Here is a 17,862-nt window from a genome sequence, read left to right as displayed (position 1 = left end):
CCAGGGAATCCGGCGGCGATTGTTTTATAGAGCAATTTAATGGCCAAATTCGTCTGGCATTCAAATGGAATTGGCTAATTCGGCAGTTGAACGCACTTCGGTAGGAGATAAATAGGGCGAGCACATTTAATTGAATAAACAAAGCAAGTGGCAATTACCAAATTAAATCGTGCGAACACTGGGATAGATTTTGTGATAACTTTACAAAATTGTATTGTTTTTTGATTTGAAATAAAAAATTTCCACAATTAAGTAGTTCAATAATTTGCAGTTTGACTAAAAGTAATTACAGGTAGTATTTGGATTAATACTTTTAAAATCATTATCTGTTTTTTTACGTTATTTTGGCAAAGCATAAATTAAGTTGTTGGTTTTATTTGTGCACTTCTTTGATTATCTAGTAAATATGTGTATTTGTATTTTCGAAAATATTCACGAGCTTATAAGAGGTATTTCATAATGGTTTTGAGACACAAGTTTTACAAACACATACAAAAAGTCGTTGAACAGTTAGTTGATTTCTTAATTTGTAATAAATTCAGCCATAGGCCTCGGATTATAATTTAAATAGAGTTCCATCACCACTGTATTTGTTTATCCATCACTTTGCACCGCCTTGGCCAATCCGATTCTCTTGCCGGTGGCATCGTAAACAGTGTAGTATCGCCACAGGAAAACATTGCCGAGCACCCAGAAGTCCATATTAACGGGAGCCACGGCCAAAACACAAATCTTTTCCTCGCCCTTTACCAACTCTACTAGGTAGTCATCGGATGTGAGGGGAAATACCTTGCCGCCAATGTGCAGATTGATTTCCGGCAGAGATTCCTGCTCGCAGCTGAGGACATAGTTACCATCCTCAAGCTTGGCTGGCAGGTTTTTCAGAAAATTAAAGTAGGTTTTCTGGGGCATCAACATCAGAGAAGTGCCCGTGTCCAAAATGGCATCCACTTTGCCACCGATTTCTTTAGTTCCCACAAAGGCTTGGTTTATCTGTAGCTTCCAAGAGTTCGGCATTATAATTGGCACATAGTGGAGCTGCCCTTCAAACAGGGACTTGTCGAAGCCACCGATGATTATCTCCCCACTGGGAGTCTCTCCCGGAATACGGCGTAGGTAAACGGAGAAAATGCACTCTTCAACCAGTCGTTGGGCGCAGAGCCTCTCCAGGAAAGGTGTAGAATTTTTCCAGGCCAAAATCCCCAGGCTCAAGCCAACTAATCCATCAAAACTAACGGCATCAAAAGCCATCTGGTGTTGGAACACTGCTTCCCCAAAGACCATACCGGGTATATCAACGCCGGCCAAGTGAAGGGTGTCCTTCGATAAGTAGCCTATGACACTGCCAGATCCGTACAATAATGTGAAATTACGACCATCCGGGACATGGCTACTAGAGCTGGAGGAGTTGTACTGCCTGTGCCGCTGGCAGACGGCATTGCTCTTGGGGCAATTCGTGGAAGGCAGCCAGGTGTTCGAGGAACCCGTGTCGAAGATCACACTAAAATGTTGCTCTGGGGTTCCCATTGAAATGTAGCCATAAAATTCCACATTTTGGCGAGTTTTCAGAGCCACTCTGAGTCTTTCATTTCCGTTTGTTACATTTCTGGCCAGGAATAGCTCACTTTTATTCGGTTTTGGCCTGGAATAGAGCGGGACTCTCATCAGCTTCCTACTGGCCAAGGTTAGGTCTAGAACCGCGACTAACAAAAACACTATTCGAAGCATAGTCAACGGATTTACTTTGAGAACTGAAACCTCACTGATTTTGGAATTGCATCTGAAATGGTGTTCATGTAACTGCACAGTTGTTCAGGGTAATTAGTCAAGTGGTTGGGTCAAAAACTGGTTAGCTCTAGAAACTGGCTGTAAATGTTGGCCGATAATACTCATGTAATTAATTATTTTTCAATAACTTTATTAAATAAATATTAGGCAGAGAGACGTTAAAAATAAACCTGTAAGAAAGTGATGTTATATATCGTGGATCCTTTTATTTGAGATCAAAGTTCAAAACATTCAAAAATTAGGTGGAGCTGGCAAATCCGATCTTATTGTTGGCCATGTCAAACACCGTGCAGTAGTTCCTCATGAAGGGATCGCCCAGAATCCAGAAATTGGTATTCATACAGGTCACCACCGATATGCACACGATGTTGCCCTTATTAGTCCGCACTCGCATCTTCATCTTGTCGCCCGGGATGACGAGCTTCTGACCGTTGACGACAAAGGTGAACGCCTTTACCGCCTTCGAGCACTTCATCCAGCACTCTCCGCTGGAGGTCTCAGTGCAGCCAATGATCTTGTTAATCTTATGATAGATGGCACATGGAGCGGCAATCAGCGAGGTGCCAGAGTCCACGATCGCCTGCGAGGTGCCGCTGACCTTGGTGCTGCCCACGTAAAAGGCCTCCAGGGCGAACTGCCAGTAGCCCTTCTTGGTCACCGGTGTGTAGGTATAGCTATTCGTTCCGGTGTAGGCACTGGTATCCGTGCTGCCGAAAATGATGACTCCTCCGCGACTTGAGCTGCCGCCACCCCTCATGCAAATGGCGAACTTGCACGTGCTGATCACACCCTGCGAGCACATATTCTGCACCGGAGTCTTGACTTTGTCCACGGAAATGGACTCATAGCCAAGACCCAGAATGCCATCGAAAAGAGCATCCACGAATGCGGAGCCTGGCTCGTTGGTGGTTATGGCGAAGGTCTGATTGGCAATCGATAATCCAGCTATTCCCAGCTTGTCCTTGGCCAGGACACCTTGCACAGCACCCGAGCCATATTCTATGGCGAACTTTTTGCCCACCTTTATGAAGGTGCTGGACTTCCGTGGCCGATATCGGTTGTGGGTCCTGCACGCCTTGCTGGTACAATACAGACCCGGCACCCAAACATTCGAGCTTCCGGTGTCGGGCAGTACTGTGAAGGACTGCTTGGGTGTGCCGAGGGTCATCTTGCATGTGTACTCCATGTTGCCCGTGTTGGTCAACCGAGCGCTGCCATTAGTCTTGGCGAAGCTGCCGCCATAGCGATGGGCCACAAAGACCTTGTCCGCCCGCAGATTGTCGGTGGTCCGTACGAAGTTCTGCTTAAAGTCCAGGGGTATAGTGGCATAGCTGGAGCCACTGCTGGCACTCGATGTGGACTTCCGTTCGGATTTCTTGGCCAAGCTGCTTCTCCTCTTGTTTCTCTTGGCCGCATTTAATCGTCGTCTCTTTTGATTATTCGATCTGGCAGACAGTCTATTGCCCCGGCGGGCATTACTATTATTATTATTAGTCCTGCGATGATTTCGTTGTCTATTTTGAACGGCCACGGATCTGGCTCCCGATCTGCTAACCTTTCTTTGCCTGCCCTCGACCAAAAGGACAAAGAGACAAATAAAGGCACACAACACCAGAACCCTGCAGCGCATTTTAGTCTTATTAGAAAGACGTTTAGTAGACACTAACCCTCGCAATTCTGGATGAATCGGTTTTATAGACGCCAGAAGTGTCTGAAATTTGTTAGCCAAGGTCACCAGCGAAAACAGCTGTGGGAAAGTTTAAATTTCCCTAAGAAGCGTAATAAGATAAGTAAATAGCAACTAAGCTCATGCAGGTTTTGCTTAAAAATAGATCACAGTCGAAAGATTGTGCATAAATACAAATAAGGTGAAGTCAAACTCGATCAAATAAACCACCATCCCAAGTTTGTCACACATTTTTATTGTACAGCCTGTTGATTTTCTTTTATATTTTAGGTATGTTAAGAATGCATGCAGGTTATTTAAAAATCATAGTTTAAATTTTGTCATCCTAAAATTAAATCTGAAATAAGCATACTTACTATGCAGCTTAATAATTAAAAGTCCAAAAATGTACTAGACTTCACTTTAAATATTTGCAGACATTCCTTATTAAAATAATATTTTGTTACTAAATTTAGGTTTAAGTAAATTAAAACCGTGTTTGTTAAATCCATTCACTTTAAAACAAACCAAAAATTACGCAAAGAGCCGTCAATATTTGTTAGGCTTATTAACGTCACAAATGTACCTATAAAACCAGGCTTGTTTATTTGCCAAAACAAAAAAAATATATTTTTAGCTCAGAGAAAACGACTGCAGCTGTTAGAAGGTCGGAGACATTTTTCTAAAGGTACCTCGCCCCAGTCTGCAAGGATAAATATTTATTTAATATTTTAAATATGATAAATAGTACTTCCTTACTTATGTCATGGCGACAGGAGCTGACACCCATCATGCAGCCATTGCCGAACTCGCACTTGACAGCTTCTCCGTCTATTTTTGCCTCTCCGCAGACGGGCATGTAAACTGCGGGACAAATGTCGGGACAGCCTTGCCCAGTTTGTGCCTGGATTTGAACTGAAAGGAGAAACAAGCTCAAAGTGACAATAAGCGACTTCATTTTCGGATGAGTTCTGACTGATTTCTCTGATTTGTGACAGCTAGATTGACTTTTATAGGCCAATCCAGCAGGGAATGAGCTTCCATTGACAGGTTTTGAGTAAATACAGCTGTGAAATTCTCATTAAATTTTAATAATACGAAAATAAATTACATTCAGCTTCGAATTACATACTGCCCTTATCAGGAGCCATCGCCTATGGAGCTGCGAGACAATCCAAAATATTCCACACCCACCGTTCAAACTGGTTAACCGCTGTAACCTTCATTCACTCTGGGATCACCTTAAATGGCTGCGGAGTCCGAACGGAAAACGTGCTGCCCGGGTTAACAATTATATGTTTGAATTTCAATTTACAGCGATCATTTTCTGCCACAAATCGATTCGTTTCGGCAACCACTTGAACTCCCTAAAGAGATCGGTGGGGCGCCAATGGAAAGTCGGTCATGCCAGCTCCATGGACGTGGGTGTGGATGCTCTTGGCGGTCATGAGTCTGACACTCGGTCAGTCCGTCGCTGAAGTCATTAGTGATGATATCCCCGAAAATGTGGTAACTCCTGAACTAAGGTCTGGAAAAAATACATGTGCAAAGTGCCATTTACTCTATCCCAAAACCAAGTACCGCATTGTATCGCAACAAAAGGATAGAAAAAATCTACATAATGTTGTCGTTCTCGTAGAAGATGGCAAAACGGGAGACACTGTCAAATTAGCCTTCAGGAATGGTATTAAAAACGAAAAGGGAGTTCGGGTCTTGCAAGCCCAGTTCAAATCGGAGAATCCCTGCCAGAAAATTTCTAAGAGATGCGTTTATCGACTGATAAGCCGAAAAACCGGACGTCCTTTTAAAATAGATTTCCAGAAAAGCCTGCAGAATGGAAAACGTATTGTCAAGCTGGCCCCTTGAGGGTAGCGGAGGTTTAACCACTGAAAAAATATTACAAACCTACTTTACAAAATTTATACAAATTTGTTTAATAAGTTTTCTTAAAGTGTATACTCAAGCAAATCAGAAATTTCATAAATTAAAGCTTTTATTTATCTAAAAATTTGATTTTAAAAATATCTTTCTCTGGCCTTTCTCAGTGGAGTGCCAGGCGCTTTGAGACAACAACACTCAGAGCTCCCATTCACTTGGCTGCGACCTGTCGACTGTCATGTCTTTTTTTCTTTTGGCCAGACCAGAGCTGGCCGAAACGAAGCAGACCGAGCGGCGGGTGGGCGTTGAAGTTGGCCAACGAGATACGCACACTGGCACTAACGCACGCGGTGTCGCCAAGCTGACAGAGCCAGAGATTTATTACTCAAGGAGTTCACATATCTGCCAGCTGCTTGTTTTCTTTGCTCCGAATCGATACACCTTCCAGAGACAAAGTCAATCAAAATGTGAAACAACAAAAAATTGCGCGTGCGTAGATATTACTCGTACTTTCGAATTGAAAGCCAAAACCGGAAATCTGCAAAGGCAATGACTTTCAAAAATCCGTGGCGATTAATGCAATCAAAGAAGATGAGTGTCTGTCTGTCAGTCTTCCAAGTCTGTATACTTCCAGTGACCAATTGATATTAAGTCAGTTTTTTGCTCTTAATTTGACTTGAGTCGGCGTTAAATTTTAATTTTTCTAGCACAAAGCATAAACGAAATAGAAAATTCCTAATTCCAGGCTAGAACCGCAACTTAAAACAATGCAATTCTGTTGTGCCTTGCTTTTCTGCCTTATAGTATATTCGATTATAATAACTCAAAGCTTTATATTCGACGTTATAAAAAAGTGTAGAAGAAATCGTACGTTGACTGTTCATGGGCGCTGTCGAAAGTTAAGTAATAAAGCTTATGATGTAGCCCAAACGCTCACGAGATTATCATTTATGGTATGCAATATAAATACCTAAATATTGTTTTTTGTTTTATTTAGCAGACGGCATAAAAGGCATAATATTCGCAGCTGTTCATACATTGATTTAACTATGGAAGATTGAGTTCAAAACACTCGGCTTGAGATGGGTTTGGCTTTATAAATATATCTGTATCTGAGGGGAAGCGACTCAGTCACCTGTCCGCAACTATCTCAAGATGTACGCCAAGTGGTCGATGCTCGCCGTTATATTTAGTGGGTTACTGTACCTAAGCAGCGCCCAGACTACGGATTGTTCGAATAACTGTATGCTTCGTGCCAGATGTACGCCCTACTATAAGGATCTGGTTTGGGCAGTAGTGGATCGCGTGTGTCGTGTGTTCCAGAACGGCTGTATCTTTGGCAACGAGAACTGTATGAGGGCCAATCAATGCCTGCCACGTAAGTTATTTTCTTATATATTTATACATATTATAATGACAACAAAATCCTTTAGCTATGGTGGCCACTACCAAGGAAAAGTGCATGGAATCCTGTCCTAGGATGTGTTCTCGCGGAGCTCCTCCGGTATGTGGCTGGTTTCCCTTCACGGACAGCAACGGAGTTAACGGCGGAAAGAGTCTCACCTTCCGAAGCCGCTGCCTTCTGGATCTATATGCCTGCCAGAATGCCGAGGGTAAAAATGAATATATTTTTAATACTTATGTTTATTTTAATTATCTTTTATTTTCTAGCTTATGTTAATGAGCCACAAATCGGAGCCTGCCCTGCTGAGCAGTGACACTGTCCCCATAAATGTGTTTAGCGGAATATTTTTCATTTTGTTGTGTCGTAAATATAATATATAAAGTTCAAAAATTAAGAAACAGCTCTTTTGTAGGTTTGCGTTTTAAGATATAGATAATACAAAGCAAATAATCTTAAAATAAATTAATATTAAAATGAAAACAATAAATAACTTTTACTTCAGCTGTTTACACAGAAGTTCGATTAACCTTTCGCTATATATTCCGTTGCTTTCCTAATGAAATTCACATTACCACATTTATTAATATGGAAGCAGTAAGGTTGTCATTCCTCTTGGCTCTGCTTGGCGGGTTTCTCCAGCTTGGTGATTCCTTGCCTAGAGATTGTTCCGGGACCTGTACTATTCAGTTTAAGTGCGATCCCTATTACAAAGACCTTACCTGGACAATAGTGGATAAAGTCTGTCGCGTTTTCAAGAACCCGTGTATCTTTGCATCCAACAACTGTCATAGAGAAAACCAGTGTTTGAAGGGTAAATTTTTTTGCAAATTATTTTTAAATGGTTTTCCAAACTGAAAGTATGGATATATTATCTGCCCTTGTAGTGCTGACGGCAACTTCGCAAGAGAAGTGCATGAAATATTGCCCAGCTTGTTGTCCACCATGTGGTGGTCCACCAGTTTGCGCCTTATTTACCTATACGGACGTCGATGGGGTTAGAAAAGATCGGGAAGTAGACTTTTCAAGTCTCTGCCATGCGGACCAATACGCCTGTCAAAATGCAGATGGTAAGTACATTTTAAATTGTTTATAAATCATACCACAAATAGTAAATATTATTAACAATAAATTAATCTTTTTAGGGATATTCAATTCAATATAAGTATTTAAACCTTTTATTATATTTATTTTATTTTGTATATTTTTAGCTTACATAGGTGAACCAAGGATCGGACCATGTAAATAAATAAAAAGTCAACAAACCAAAGGGATATATTAATATTTATTGTTTATAAAGCGAGCCAGATCGTTAATTAATTATTAATGCCTTAAATTTTAGTGTTGGACATAATAAATGTATACGAATTATGCCTATTAAAGTGCGTTTACTTATATTAACTGTTTGTACTATTATTATTTTGAACTCCAATAAATATTTGTAATATACATTATGTTTAAAAAAATAGTTTGTTATTTGGGTATTTGTATGCTGTTATTTTCCCTTCAAAATTAAATTGCCTGCCCTAAGCTCTAAACAAACTACTAGTTTAATTATAAATTTATATTTATACACTTGCAATAAATATTGTATTCAATACAACAGTGGAATAATTCGGTAAAGCCTAAAAGTACACTTTTATAAAAATATATGTATATATTACACTCTAAATTAAATATCTCAAGGCATATTCTCTTGTAATTTATTTTCTTAGTGCTGCTTTAAAATGTAATACTCTTAATTAAACCTTATTAATGTAAACTCCATGACGTATTAACACGTGAAAATGTATATAGATCAGTTCAAGAAAGCCACCATTTGTCTCTCTTCGACAATATGGCACTCGAAACGAGTTCACTGGCTGGCCTAAATCTGATCATATATAAAACATAATTAACACAGCAGCTGGAGACAGTTCCATTGACTCCTCTTTAAAATGAAGTTGTTTATCCTAGCTGTTCTGATTGCCTATCTAGGAGTCACAGAATCCCAGAACTGCACTACTACGTGCAGACCTGGAGTCGAATTTTTATGCGGAAAAACACTGCGAAATGGAAGGATGATCTACTGCACCTACAGGAATCCCTGCGAGATGGACCTCCACGCCTGCCGGAAACGGGAGGGTAAGCCATGAAAACTTCATTCACCATTACCCATTATTCATATGCAAATATTTCTGCAGAGTGGACGAAACATTTGACAGGTCGATGCCCACGCGATTCCGATGAGTGCAGACTTTAGGGAGAAAATTACCCGGCCGCAGGAGAAGCAGCTGAATATTTTTAATACAAATTGTACAAATATTGACACAATTGAGAATACAAAACATACGAGTTATTACGGTCTTTTTTGTCAGAGCCCTACAATTTTTCTGGAATAAAATTTTAATACGAAATTTTCAAAGAAAGCATTCGGTTGCATAGCAAAAATGCGAAAAGCACGGTTTTTTTTGTTAGAGTCCTAAAATATTTCTGGAATAAAATTTTAATACGAAATTTGTAAACGGTTGCATAGCAAAAATGTCAGTAGCCTGTACATTGGGAGAGAGGATTTTCCTCGTTTGTGTGTTTCTAGCGATCGGTGTCGAGTTCGGAGTAGACGGTCACTCATTTATGTTCTTGAAAGGTACGTTTGAAAAATATAAGATCTATGGAAATATTTTATGTGAAATCGTTGGACTCTCGTGTGTTCCAGGTGCCAAGAAGTGCCACGATGTGTGTCCCATGCGCTACCAAGTGGTGTGTGCCCTGGATGTCCTAGACGGCTGCCTGCGCACCTTTGCCAGTACCTGCGTGATGCGAATGTACAACTGCAAGTACCAGAAGGGTGAGTTCGACCGTTGACAGAAGTCTAAGTCATTACTTATTTATATTATTTAGATTACCGCATTATAGCGGAGCGAGCCTGTCAGTTAATCAGCGACGACGAACTCGACAGGATGACCATCTAGCGGCCGGTTGCGGAGGCTGTGGACGCCAGTGACACAGTGCGCACGCGTCGTATACGCAACGTGCGAATGCCCGCGTGCGAAGGTGAACGGGCCAGGATATACCACAATATATACTCTCTGGACTCTCAGACTCAATCTCTAAGCACGCGTCACGTCACCTCCGCGAAGGATTATCGCAAATTTCTTCTCCGTTTTTTCCCAGCAAAGCTTTCCTTTTTGTACAACTCAATTTACATTTTAAAACAAATAAATATCATCTAGTAGAATAAATTAATTAAATCTGTTAAAAAAGTGAAGTAAAGCCTATAAACGTGCTGGGACAAAGTGCCAAGAAAAAGTATACAAAGGAAAATACGCCAAGGCGCCGCAGATTGGCGCAAGTGAAAAATTGTTTGGGCAGGCAGCAGGAGCAACACAAGGAAAATAATTCTCGGGATTCTCGGGGCTGGTGAGAGCTGAAGGCTGCAAGGTTTTCTCGCCCAGTGATTCAATAACAGGTTGGTTATTGTTGCTGCCAAAAATTGTTGCTTAATTGTGGAAAAAGAGGGGGGAAAAACAATATATGTCTGCATTGCATGTCAGCAAACTGCGTATAATAAATTATGTATAACAATTGCTTGTGTGTGCGTTCGCCGACTGTGTGTGTGTGTGTTAGTTGGTGTGTGTATTTGCCACATTTTGTTGCATACACTTTGGCGTTGTTTGTTGTTTACTCGCGTGTGTATAATGTGTGGAAAGGAATTTTATTACATATTTCATTATTCTTGAGCAGAGAATATTTATTAAAACATATTTAATAAATATTTAAAGGGTTAGTCTAAGAAAATTTGTATTGAGAAGGTGCTTCATATTTCCCAAGGAATGTGTGATATTCCTTAAATTGTATACATTACGACAAAAACATGCCAAAGCTTCGTGCAAAAAGCTTTCCGTAAAGCTCACTGCGAGTTGTGGCACTATATTGATGTACCAGGAATATAAAGATTTTTTATTGAAACATTAATTTAGCTAGAGCAATATTTTGTTAAATATATTAAAACAATTATTGTTATCCACAAATTTATCTTAAAAATTACTAAAAACTAAAATCTTCATCCTAGGGACAATATAAGTAGTTTAAATATACTTATTTACAATTTTATTGCATTTAGCTTTTTATTATTTATTTATTATTATTATTTTTAAAGTGCGCGCCCACTGAACTAATCGATAAGTCAAGTGCAAGACGTCTCAGTGTATATCGATATTTGAATAGCCCAATAGTGCTGTAAAAATGCATTTTAATGTTTCTAGACTTTCTATTCGTCGGGAAACATAAAAATGGATTGGTTTAAAATCATACAAGAATTATTATTCATTAAAAAACTTGCTGTCACGACATTTATAAAAATAACAGTGACTGCTGGCAGGTGTGCAAGTGCCATCTCTAGGTTTGTTATCAACATTGTTATCGGTGCGGAACAACAAAAAAGATGTGTGCAAATTGAATAATAACAATAGTGCGTGCGGGTGGTCTGATCGGAAAAGAAGAAACCAAGACTAAGAATATAAAATCAGTTTTATTGATGGCGTTCCAAGTGAAATAAGTAAGTACACAAGGACAATGCCACATCCTGTGCGGTTATCTCTGAGTTAATCTGAGAGCTGTGTGTGTGTGTTTGTTTCTGCAAATACTCTAGTATGTGTGTGTTTGTGTGCCGATTTGTGTTTGGTTCCCCGCCCACAAAACGAGGCGAGAATCCTACAACAACAATGGCAAGAATATAGCAGAGTCCGCGATGCAGTGGCAATCAAAGAAATGGAAATTTACCATGAATCAGAGAACTGTCAGTACCCCGGGCAGCCGCCTCTCTATCTATCATTCCGGGGTCTTTATCGTAAGCTGCGTACAATTCCCCTTGCATTAGCCGATCAGACGAATGAGATCCCCCACACGGCGAAAAAATATGTTTACTCTTTAATATGTATTCAATTAAATACTAATTTTATTTAAAGAAATCAGTTCAAACTAGGATTATTTATTTGTTTTTCTAGGAGAAGAATTCTTATTTTATTTTCGCTTAAAATAGTATTGTTTTATTATATATTAATTTAAATTAATTTTATTATTTATTACTATAAAATCATTAAAAACCTTATTTTAAATTCAGATATAGCCTTTACAGATAAAATTGTATATTATCTTAAAGAAGTAGAGATTTAGGGTCTTTAATTTTATTAGAACCCAATAAAATCCTTTAAAAAATCCTTAAAAAAGATGTGCTTCACTTTTTAAGTTACTGAATTCAGAGTAATCTTGTACATACGTGTTTTTTTATGTTACAATTTTTTTTTCCTAGTTTTGGATACCTTTTAAAAACTCGAAGTTATTTCTGGATCAACCTCGTATATATTTCAAAATTATTTAGTATTTTCTATAAATTTGTATTATATTCTTATTTTTACATACATTTTCCCGTGCACCTTCCACTTGAGCGACCGTTTAATTGGCCTCAATGTGCATATTGTTCGCATATGCTAAAATCCATGAAATTTGAGAAGCGTGTCTCACAAATTTTTGTTGGCTTTGAGTAACAATAAAGTTCGGGTTACGCGGCGTCCGGTATTTCAAGGGGTTGGTCTCGTAACGGTAAATTGCGGTGCACTTTCAACCTTTGGCTTTGACATTGACTGCTCGGGCTTTCTTTTCCAGGAATCGTCTGACACCCGCTCTCACTGACCTTGACATTTGCCGTTAAAATACCAGGAGGAGCATTCCTCCGTGTGTGTGTCGTGGGTGGGTGGAATGGTTTGGTGTGGGTTGGCGATTCTTTCACGTACCCCGCGGCATTGACAGCTTTTAAAGTATTACCCTGGCAGGGGGTAAGGCATTCACTTTGCATACATTAATATTTAATTTGATTTAAGGAAACTTCATTCATTTTAATCAACCCTGAAGAAATACCTTTACTCTAGATGATTTGAATGAAAAATTGTATTGTAAAATATTAATTTCATAATTATAAAGGTCTTTCTATGTGTCAAATTAAATTTCCTTTGTGGTGTAGCATAGATTTAAAGAGATTAATCTCATCGTATCTTCTCTATGTTGCCTTTTAAATTGGCTTAAAAATACATAAAGTTTAAATGAATTTCCTTCTGTGAGTATCTACTGTCGAAAAAACTCCATCTATAACTTATTTGTTTGCCTTATTTTGACGTCACTGTTGGAATGCTTAATTATTGATTTGCGTGTAGGGTTTCTGAAAACTTTATGGTCAACTGGTTAATAAGGAGCGACGTCGACTGACAAACAAAAGCAAAAGTAATAAAGCCGGTCTGTATGTGGAGGTGGAGTGGGGTTAGTGGGAACGTGGAGAAGGATTGGGTGGGACAACCATGACGATGACGCACGATATATGATTGCCGCCCGGCTGACGCACAATTGATAAAGTGCAGCCATAAATGAGGCGGGTATTCATCCCGGGCATTCCTTTTTCTCTGATTGCACAAAAAAAAAACCGGGCAAAGATTAGTTTGATTTACTTCAGAGAAAATATTTTTTATATATAAATATATATATCCTTTTAATATTAATCTCCAAGATGATATTTTATGGTAAAAACAATGGTTTATGCCTTTTAAAGCATGACAAGTTATTGATTTAATTATATATTTCTAACAACTTGTTTTTTCCTATGCACAGGGTAGAGCAACGAGTTCCTCCGGCTACGGCTGCTGCTGCTGTTGCTTGGGCACACTTCTGGGCAACGCATTGTCGCCGCCGACCGCAAAGCTGGGCAAAATTATGAACTTGTGTTCCTCGGGCGCAACGGCATCGACCACATCGTTATCGTCCACGGGCCAGGCGGAGAGGAGCGGGGGAGTCCCAGGAGGAGGTGCTGGAAGCGGCGGAGGTATCGGTGGCGAAGGAGAAGGTGGAGGTGGTGGCAGAGGTGGCAGTGCCAGCGGCGGCGGCGACACAGGTCCCTCGGAGGCCACACACTGCTTCGGCGGAGTCGGTGGAAGTTCCGGTGCAGAGGAGTTGACCAACGCGAACAGCCCGGCCAACGGAGGAGTAGGAGCGAGTGGAGCCACAGGTGGTGGCCAACAATCGACTGGCAGCAACAAACACAGCCAGCAAAACAACGAAAACAACGCAACCATGCCGCCCGAGACGCGTCCCAAGATGGTGACAGTCAAGCATCCGGAATCTAACAAGCCCAAGCCCACCACCAAGAAGAGCAAGCCCATCCAGGCGGACCAGGACGTCATCAAGGCGCTGCAGAGATGCCGAGACGAAGGCAAGTAACCCTACTCAAAACGAACTAACTATCTAACTTGGCTCTCAAATATTTTTCCGCAGGCATCAAGCGCTTGGACCTAAGCAACTCCTCGATCACTGTGATCCCCAGCACGGTGAAAGAGTGCATCCACCTGACGGAGCTGTACCTGTACAGCAACAAGATCGGACAGCTGCCGCCAGAGATCGGGTGCCTGGTGAGCCTACGCAACCTGGCGCTAAACGAAAACTCGCTTACCTCGCTGCCAGAGTCCCTGCAGAACTGCAGCCAGCTGAAGGTGCTGGATCTGCGGCACAACAAGCTGGCGGAGATTCCCCCGGTGATCTATCGACTGCGCAGTCTGACCACTCTCTACCTGCGCTTCAACCGGATCACCACGGTGGCCGACGACCTGGGACAGCTGGTCAACCTGACCATGCTGAGTCTGCGGGAAAACAAGATCCGGGAGCTGGGCAGTGCCATGGGGGCGCTGGTAAACCTTACCACGCTGGACGTGTCGCACAATCACCTGGAGCATCTGCCGGAGGACATTGGTAACTGTGTGAACCTCCGGTCCTTGGACCTACAGCACAACGAGCTGCTGGACATACCCGATAGCATCGGGAACCTAAAGTCCCTGGTGCGTCTGGGCATGAGGTACAATCGGTTGAGCAGTGTGCCGGCCACCCTGAAGAACTGCAAGAGCATGGACGAGTTCAATGTGGAGGGCAATGGCATCACCCAGCTCCCGGACGGAATGCTGGCCAGCTTGAGCGGGCTGACCACCATAACCCTGTCGCGAAATCAGTTCACCAGCTACCCGACTGGCGGACCGGCGCAGTTCACCAACGTTTATAGCATCAACTTGGAGCACAATCGGATTGATAAGATCCCCTACGGAATTTTCTCGCGGGCCAAGGGCCTCACCAAGCTGAACATGAAGGAGAATATGCTGACTGCCCTGCCCCTGGACATTGGCACCTGGGTGAACATGGTGGAGCTGAACCTGGCCACCAATGCGCTCCAGAAGCTGCCCGATGACATTATGAACCTGCAGAACCTCGAGATACTCATCCTGTCCAACAATATGCTCAAGAAGATACCGAATACGATTGGGAATCTGCGAAGGCTGAGGATCCTGGACCTAGAGGAGAACCGCATCGAGGTGCTGCCCCACGAGATCGGACTGTTGCACGAGCTGCAGCGACTGATCCTGCAGACCAATCAGATCACGATGCTACCACGCAGCATCGGCCACCTGGGCAACCTGACTCACCTGTCTGTTAGCGAAAACAACCTGCAGTTCCTGCCCGAGGAGATTGGGTCGCTGGAGAGCCTGGAGAATCTGTACATTAACCAGAATCCCGGCTTGGAGAAGCTGCCGTTTGAGCTGGCCCTGTGCCAGAACCTCAAATATCTAAACATTGACAAGTGCCCGCTGAGCACTATTCCGCCGGAGATCCAGGCGGGCGGACCGTCCCTGGTGCTGCAGTGGCTCAAGATGCACTCGCCATACCGCCAAATGTGAGATGTGGACGGCGTCTGGCGCACCGTCTACGTGGGCAGCGACTGCTACTATCAGTACGAGCTGCAGGCGGTGAGCCAGGCGCCCGGTGGAGGTGCTGCAGGTGGTGGTGGAGCTGCCGCAGGAGGAGAATCTGGCGGAGGGTCCTCCAGAAGTGGCGACCGACGCTAACGGTGCGATCTCAGCTAACGGGCGAGAGATCCTGTCCCCACACATTCTTCAACCCAATCCTCTAGGGGGGAAACTACATTGGTTAGGTGCTACTTTAAGAATTTTTTAAGTTTAATTAACATTGAAATACTTTAATTTTTTTTTAATATTTTAATTATTAATAATATACATAATTTTAATTATTCATTTGTTACTTTCAATCACTTTAAGTTAAAGTTAAATGTAAAATTAAACTCTTAATGGAATGAGCATGTTCTTCTCTGTTAATCGTTAAATTTATTTAGTTTCTTTGGAATTTTTAATCTGCTGAATATTCAGATACACAAAAATCTTAAAAACATCATTTTTAAATGGTTCCCTTTTTTTAGTTTATTCTCCTTAACATTAATATTAAAATATCAATTTGTAAACCTTTTCCTATGTGGTTTCACCCCCTTGACCCCGACTGGAGTGCGTTGGCTGACAAAATGATAGCTTTAACACGTTATACCAATGTCCCGCGTATTATAAACTGCCCCGATTTGCTTTTTCTTTCTGTGTTCAAGTCCAGTCCAGTTCAGAGTCCACAGTTTAGGTTTTATCTTAACTCATGCTTCCAAAAGCTAGTCAAAAATAAATACAAATTCAACACGCGAATCGAAACGAAAGTGAATTGAAAGCTTTAAACCTTCTGTTCGATGTTTGGTCATAGAGAAAGCTAAATCCAATGTTCAAAACTACACAAAAAATACGCAAGCGCCAAGGAATTGTTTGAAAACAAAAACAAAAAACATAAGAGTGGTTAAGAAATTATTAATCTGTATACACATAAACTAAACCGTAGACGTATTTTGTATAAGCAAGCGCAAAGAAAAATTAAGCAACAAGTATTAAACTGTGTGTAATTTGTTAAAAAAAAAAAGAGATTGCAAATGTATGTTTTTTTTGTGGTGCCCCAAATAGATCGACATTTTATATGTTAGTCTAAGCGTAAATTAACCACAATTTAAATCAACTGCAGCCATTTGCACTAGCGAAAGATAATGTCGTATACTTCATGTGCGTCGTCGTGTGTCTGTAATTAATTTGAATGAATATTTTAGATGATTTCAAAGCAGCATTTAGTTACCATAACCATAATCAACGATATGTGTATGTTTGCATGGAGAGAAAAGCAAGTTAAGAGTAAATTAATATCGTATAATGGCACTTAACTGATAAGCGGAAAAGATATTTAGGAGATAACATGGACTCATAGTTGTTGTTCTTCTGGGAAAGATTGGATTTAACCATAAAAAAGATTGGAAAAGTGTTTTGACAAAGCAAGTTTCTTTGAAAAAATTAAAAATAAAAGGTTTTAATTATGTTTACGATATTGTATACGTAAATACATTCTGTTCAAGACACTTTTTGAGTAACTTTAAGGCCGATCTGTCACGTTATCAGCTCAAAAACAACTTATTTAGTTTTATATGGTAAACTACATTTCTTGAAACACAAAACAGAGAAGAAGGATACAATTTCCAGCTACTCTCCGCTGCAATGCAACGCAAATGGGCTTTAAACTCTAAACAAATCTTAAATCAATAAATCAACGAAACTAACTTTAACTGTTGTGCATCCAAACAAACATATTTACACAACTTTTACACATCTATTTTTTGAAAAAAAAAAAGAAAACAAAAAGTAAAAGAAAAGAGCCAACCAAACACTCGAGATACTATACATACGTATTTATTTCAGTCTCCATGGGATATGCATAGTATGTACATATATTTTTCAAACAAACTGTATGCGGCAGGGTAAACTAAACTGGCAAAAGTAATTTAATTACAACAAAAAAATGTCTAATATAACGAAATAAACAAAACGTATATTTCCAACGGTACAAAAATGAAAACGTAAATGTAACAGAAATACAAATAAATGTTAAACTGAATATATTCGCACGCTAGGATAATGAACACAACACAAAAATAAATAAATAAATAAAATTAAACCTGGAAAAAATAGAATTTGGCGCAATTTCGAGCCAAATTCGCAAATACAAACAATAAATGTTAAACGAGGTCAAGTTAAATGAAAGTGAAATGTACAAGTTATATGGTAAACGCTATCAAGTCAAAATATAATGATATTCCTAAAGTGAAAAACATATTTAAGCATACCCATAAATATTTGCGAAATAAAATGAGAACAAATGTTAAAATACGTTAAAAAGAATACGGCCTTTTTCAAGT

At 40.5% G+C, this 17,862-nt stretch overlaps 9 protein-coding genes across 10 annotated transcripts; 6 read left to right on the top strand and 3 right to left on the bottom strand.

Moving 5' to 3' along the window:
* Window positions 1–40: 40 nt before the first annotated feature.
* LOC108075451 (cathepsin D) lies at window positions 41–1,737 on the bottom strand. The gene has a single exon (XM_017167906.3). The coding sequence runs from the start codon at window positions 1,726–1,728 to the stop codon at window positions 595–597; it is 1,134 nt and encodes a 377-aa protein (XP_017023395.1). The 5' UTR covers window positions 1,729–1,737; the 3' UTR covers window positions 41–594.
* Window positions 1,738–2,026: 289 nt separating this feature from the next.
* On the bottom strand, window positions 2,027–3,418 carry LOC108075480 (lysosomal aspartic protease). Its single transcript, XM_017167935.1, has one exon. It carries the CDS (start codon window positions 3,416–3,418, stop codon window positions 2,027–2,029), a length of 1,392 nt encoding a protein of 463 aa, XP_017023424.1.
* Window positions 3,419–4,043: 625 nt separating this feature from the next.
* Window positions 4,044–4,727, bottom strand: LOC108075477 (uncharacterized). Of its 2 annotated transcripts, none has more exons than XM_017167931.3 (3): window positions 4,587–4,727; window positions 4,214–4,369; window positions 4,044–4,157 (listed from the first exon to the last, which is right to left on the bottom strand). In XM_017167931.3, the coding sequence occupies exons 1-3, from the start codon at window positions 4,603–4,605 to the stop codon at window positions 4,093–4,095; spliced, it is 240 nt and encodes a 79-aa protein (XP_017023420.1). In that variant the 5' UTR covers window positions 4,606–4,727; the 3' UTR covers window positions 4,044–4,092. The 2 variants fall into 2 exon arrangements, with proteins under 2 accessions (XP_017023420.1, XP_041630319.1); XM_041774385.2 differs by having other exon boundaries at window positions 4,214–4,521; window positions 4,583–4,694.
* A 110-nt stretch (window positions 4,728–4,837) lies between these two features.
* Window positions 4,838–5,462, top strand: LOC108075377 (uncharacterized). The gene has a single exon (XM_017167788.3). The coding sequence runs from the start codon at window positions 4,859–4,861 to the stop codon at window positions 5,318–5,320; it is 462 nt and encodes a 153-aa protein (XP_017023277.2). The 5' UTR covers window positions 4,838–4,858; the 3' UTR covers window positions 5,321–5,462.
* A 625-nt stretch (window positions 5,463–6,087) lies between these two features.
* LOC108075463 (salivary glue protein Sgs-5) lies at window positions 6,088–7,135 on the top strand. The gene is made up of 3 exons (XM_070286944.1): window positions 6,088–6,710; window positions 6,766–6,945; window positions 7,004–7,135. The coding sequence occupies exons 1-3, from the start codon at window positions 6,488–6,490 to the stop codon at window positions 7,048–7,050; spliced, it is 450 nt and encodes a 149-aa protein (XP_070143045.1). The 5' UTR covers window positions 6,088–6,487; the 3' UTR covers window positions 7,051–7,135.
* Window positions 7,136–7,322: 187 nt separating this feature from the next.
* Window positions 7,323–8,064, top strand: LOC138928726 (salivary glue protein Sgs-5-like). The gene is made up of 3 exons (XM_070286244.1): window positions 7,323–7,548; window positions 7,622–7,804; window positions 7,946–8,064. Exons 1-3 carry the CDS (start codon window positions 7,323–7,325, stop codon window positions 7,981–7,983), a joined length of 447 nt encoding a protein of 148 aa, XP_070142345.1. The 3' UTR covers window positions 7,984–8,064.
* Window positions 8,065–8,671: 607 nt separating this feature from the next.
* LOC108075378 (uncharacterized) lies at window positions 8,672–9,052 on the top strand. The gene is made up of 2 exons (XM_017167789.3): window positions 8,672–8,858; window positions 8,918–9,052. Exons 1-2 carry the CDS (start codon window positions 8,672–8,674, stop codon window positions 8,974–8,976), a joined length of 246 nt encoding a protein of 81 aa, XP_017023278.1. The 3' UTR covers window positions 8,977–9,052.
* Window positions 9,053–9,101: 49 nt separating this feature from the next.
* Window positions 9,102–9,855, top strand: LOC108075566 (uncharacterized). Its single transcript, XM_017168081.3, has 3 exons — window positions 9,102–9,360; window positions 9,430–9,561; window positions 9,615–9,855. Exons 1-3 carry the CDS (start codon window positions 9,255–9,257, stop codon window positions 9,683–9,685), a joined length of 309 nt encoding a protein of 102 aa, XP_017023570.1. The 5' UTR covers window positions 9,102–9,254; the 3' UTR covers window positions 9,686–9,855.
* A 1,265-nt stretch (window positions 9,856–11,120) lies between these two features.
* On the top strand, window positions 11,121–16,279 carry Sur-8 (leucine-rich repeat protein shoc-2). The gene is made up of 3 exons (XM_017168079.3): window positions 11,121–11,271; window positions 13,371–13,968; window positions 14,031–16,279. Exons 2-3 carry the CDS (start codon window positions 13,473–13,475, stop codon window positions 15,473–15,475), a joined length of 1,941 nt encoding a protein of 646 aa, XP_017023568.1. The 5' UTR covers window positions 11,121–11,271; window positions 13,371–13,472; the 3' UTR covers window positions 15,476–16,279.
* Window positions 16,280–17,862: the final 1,583 nt, after the last annotated feature.

The sequence above is a fragment of the Drosophila kikkawai genome, chromosome 3R (assembly GCF_030179895.1).
Source record: "Drosophila kikkawai strain 14028-0561.14 chromosome 3R, DkikHiC1v2, whole genome shotgun sequence".
NCBI lineage: Eukaryota > Metazoa > Arthropoda > Insecta > Diptera > Drosophilidae > Drosophila > Drosophila kikkawai.
This window is presented reverse-complemented; position numbering and strand designations above follow the sequence as displayed.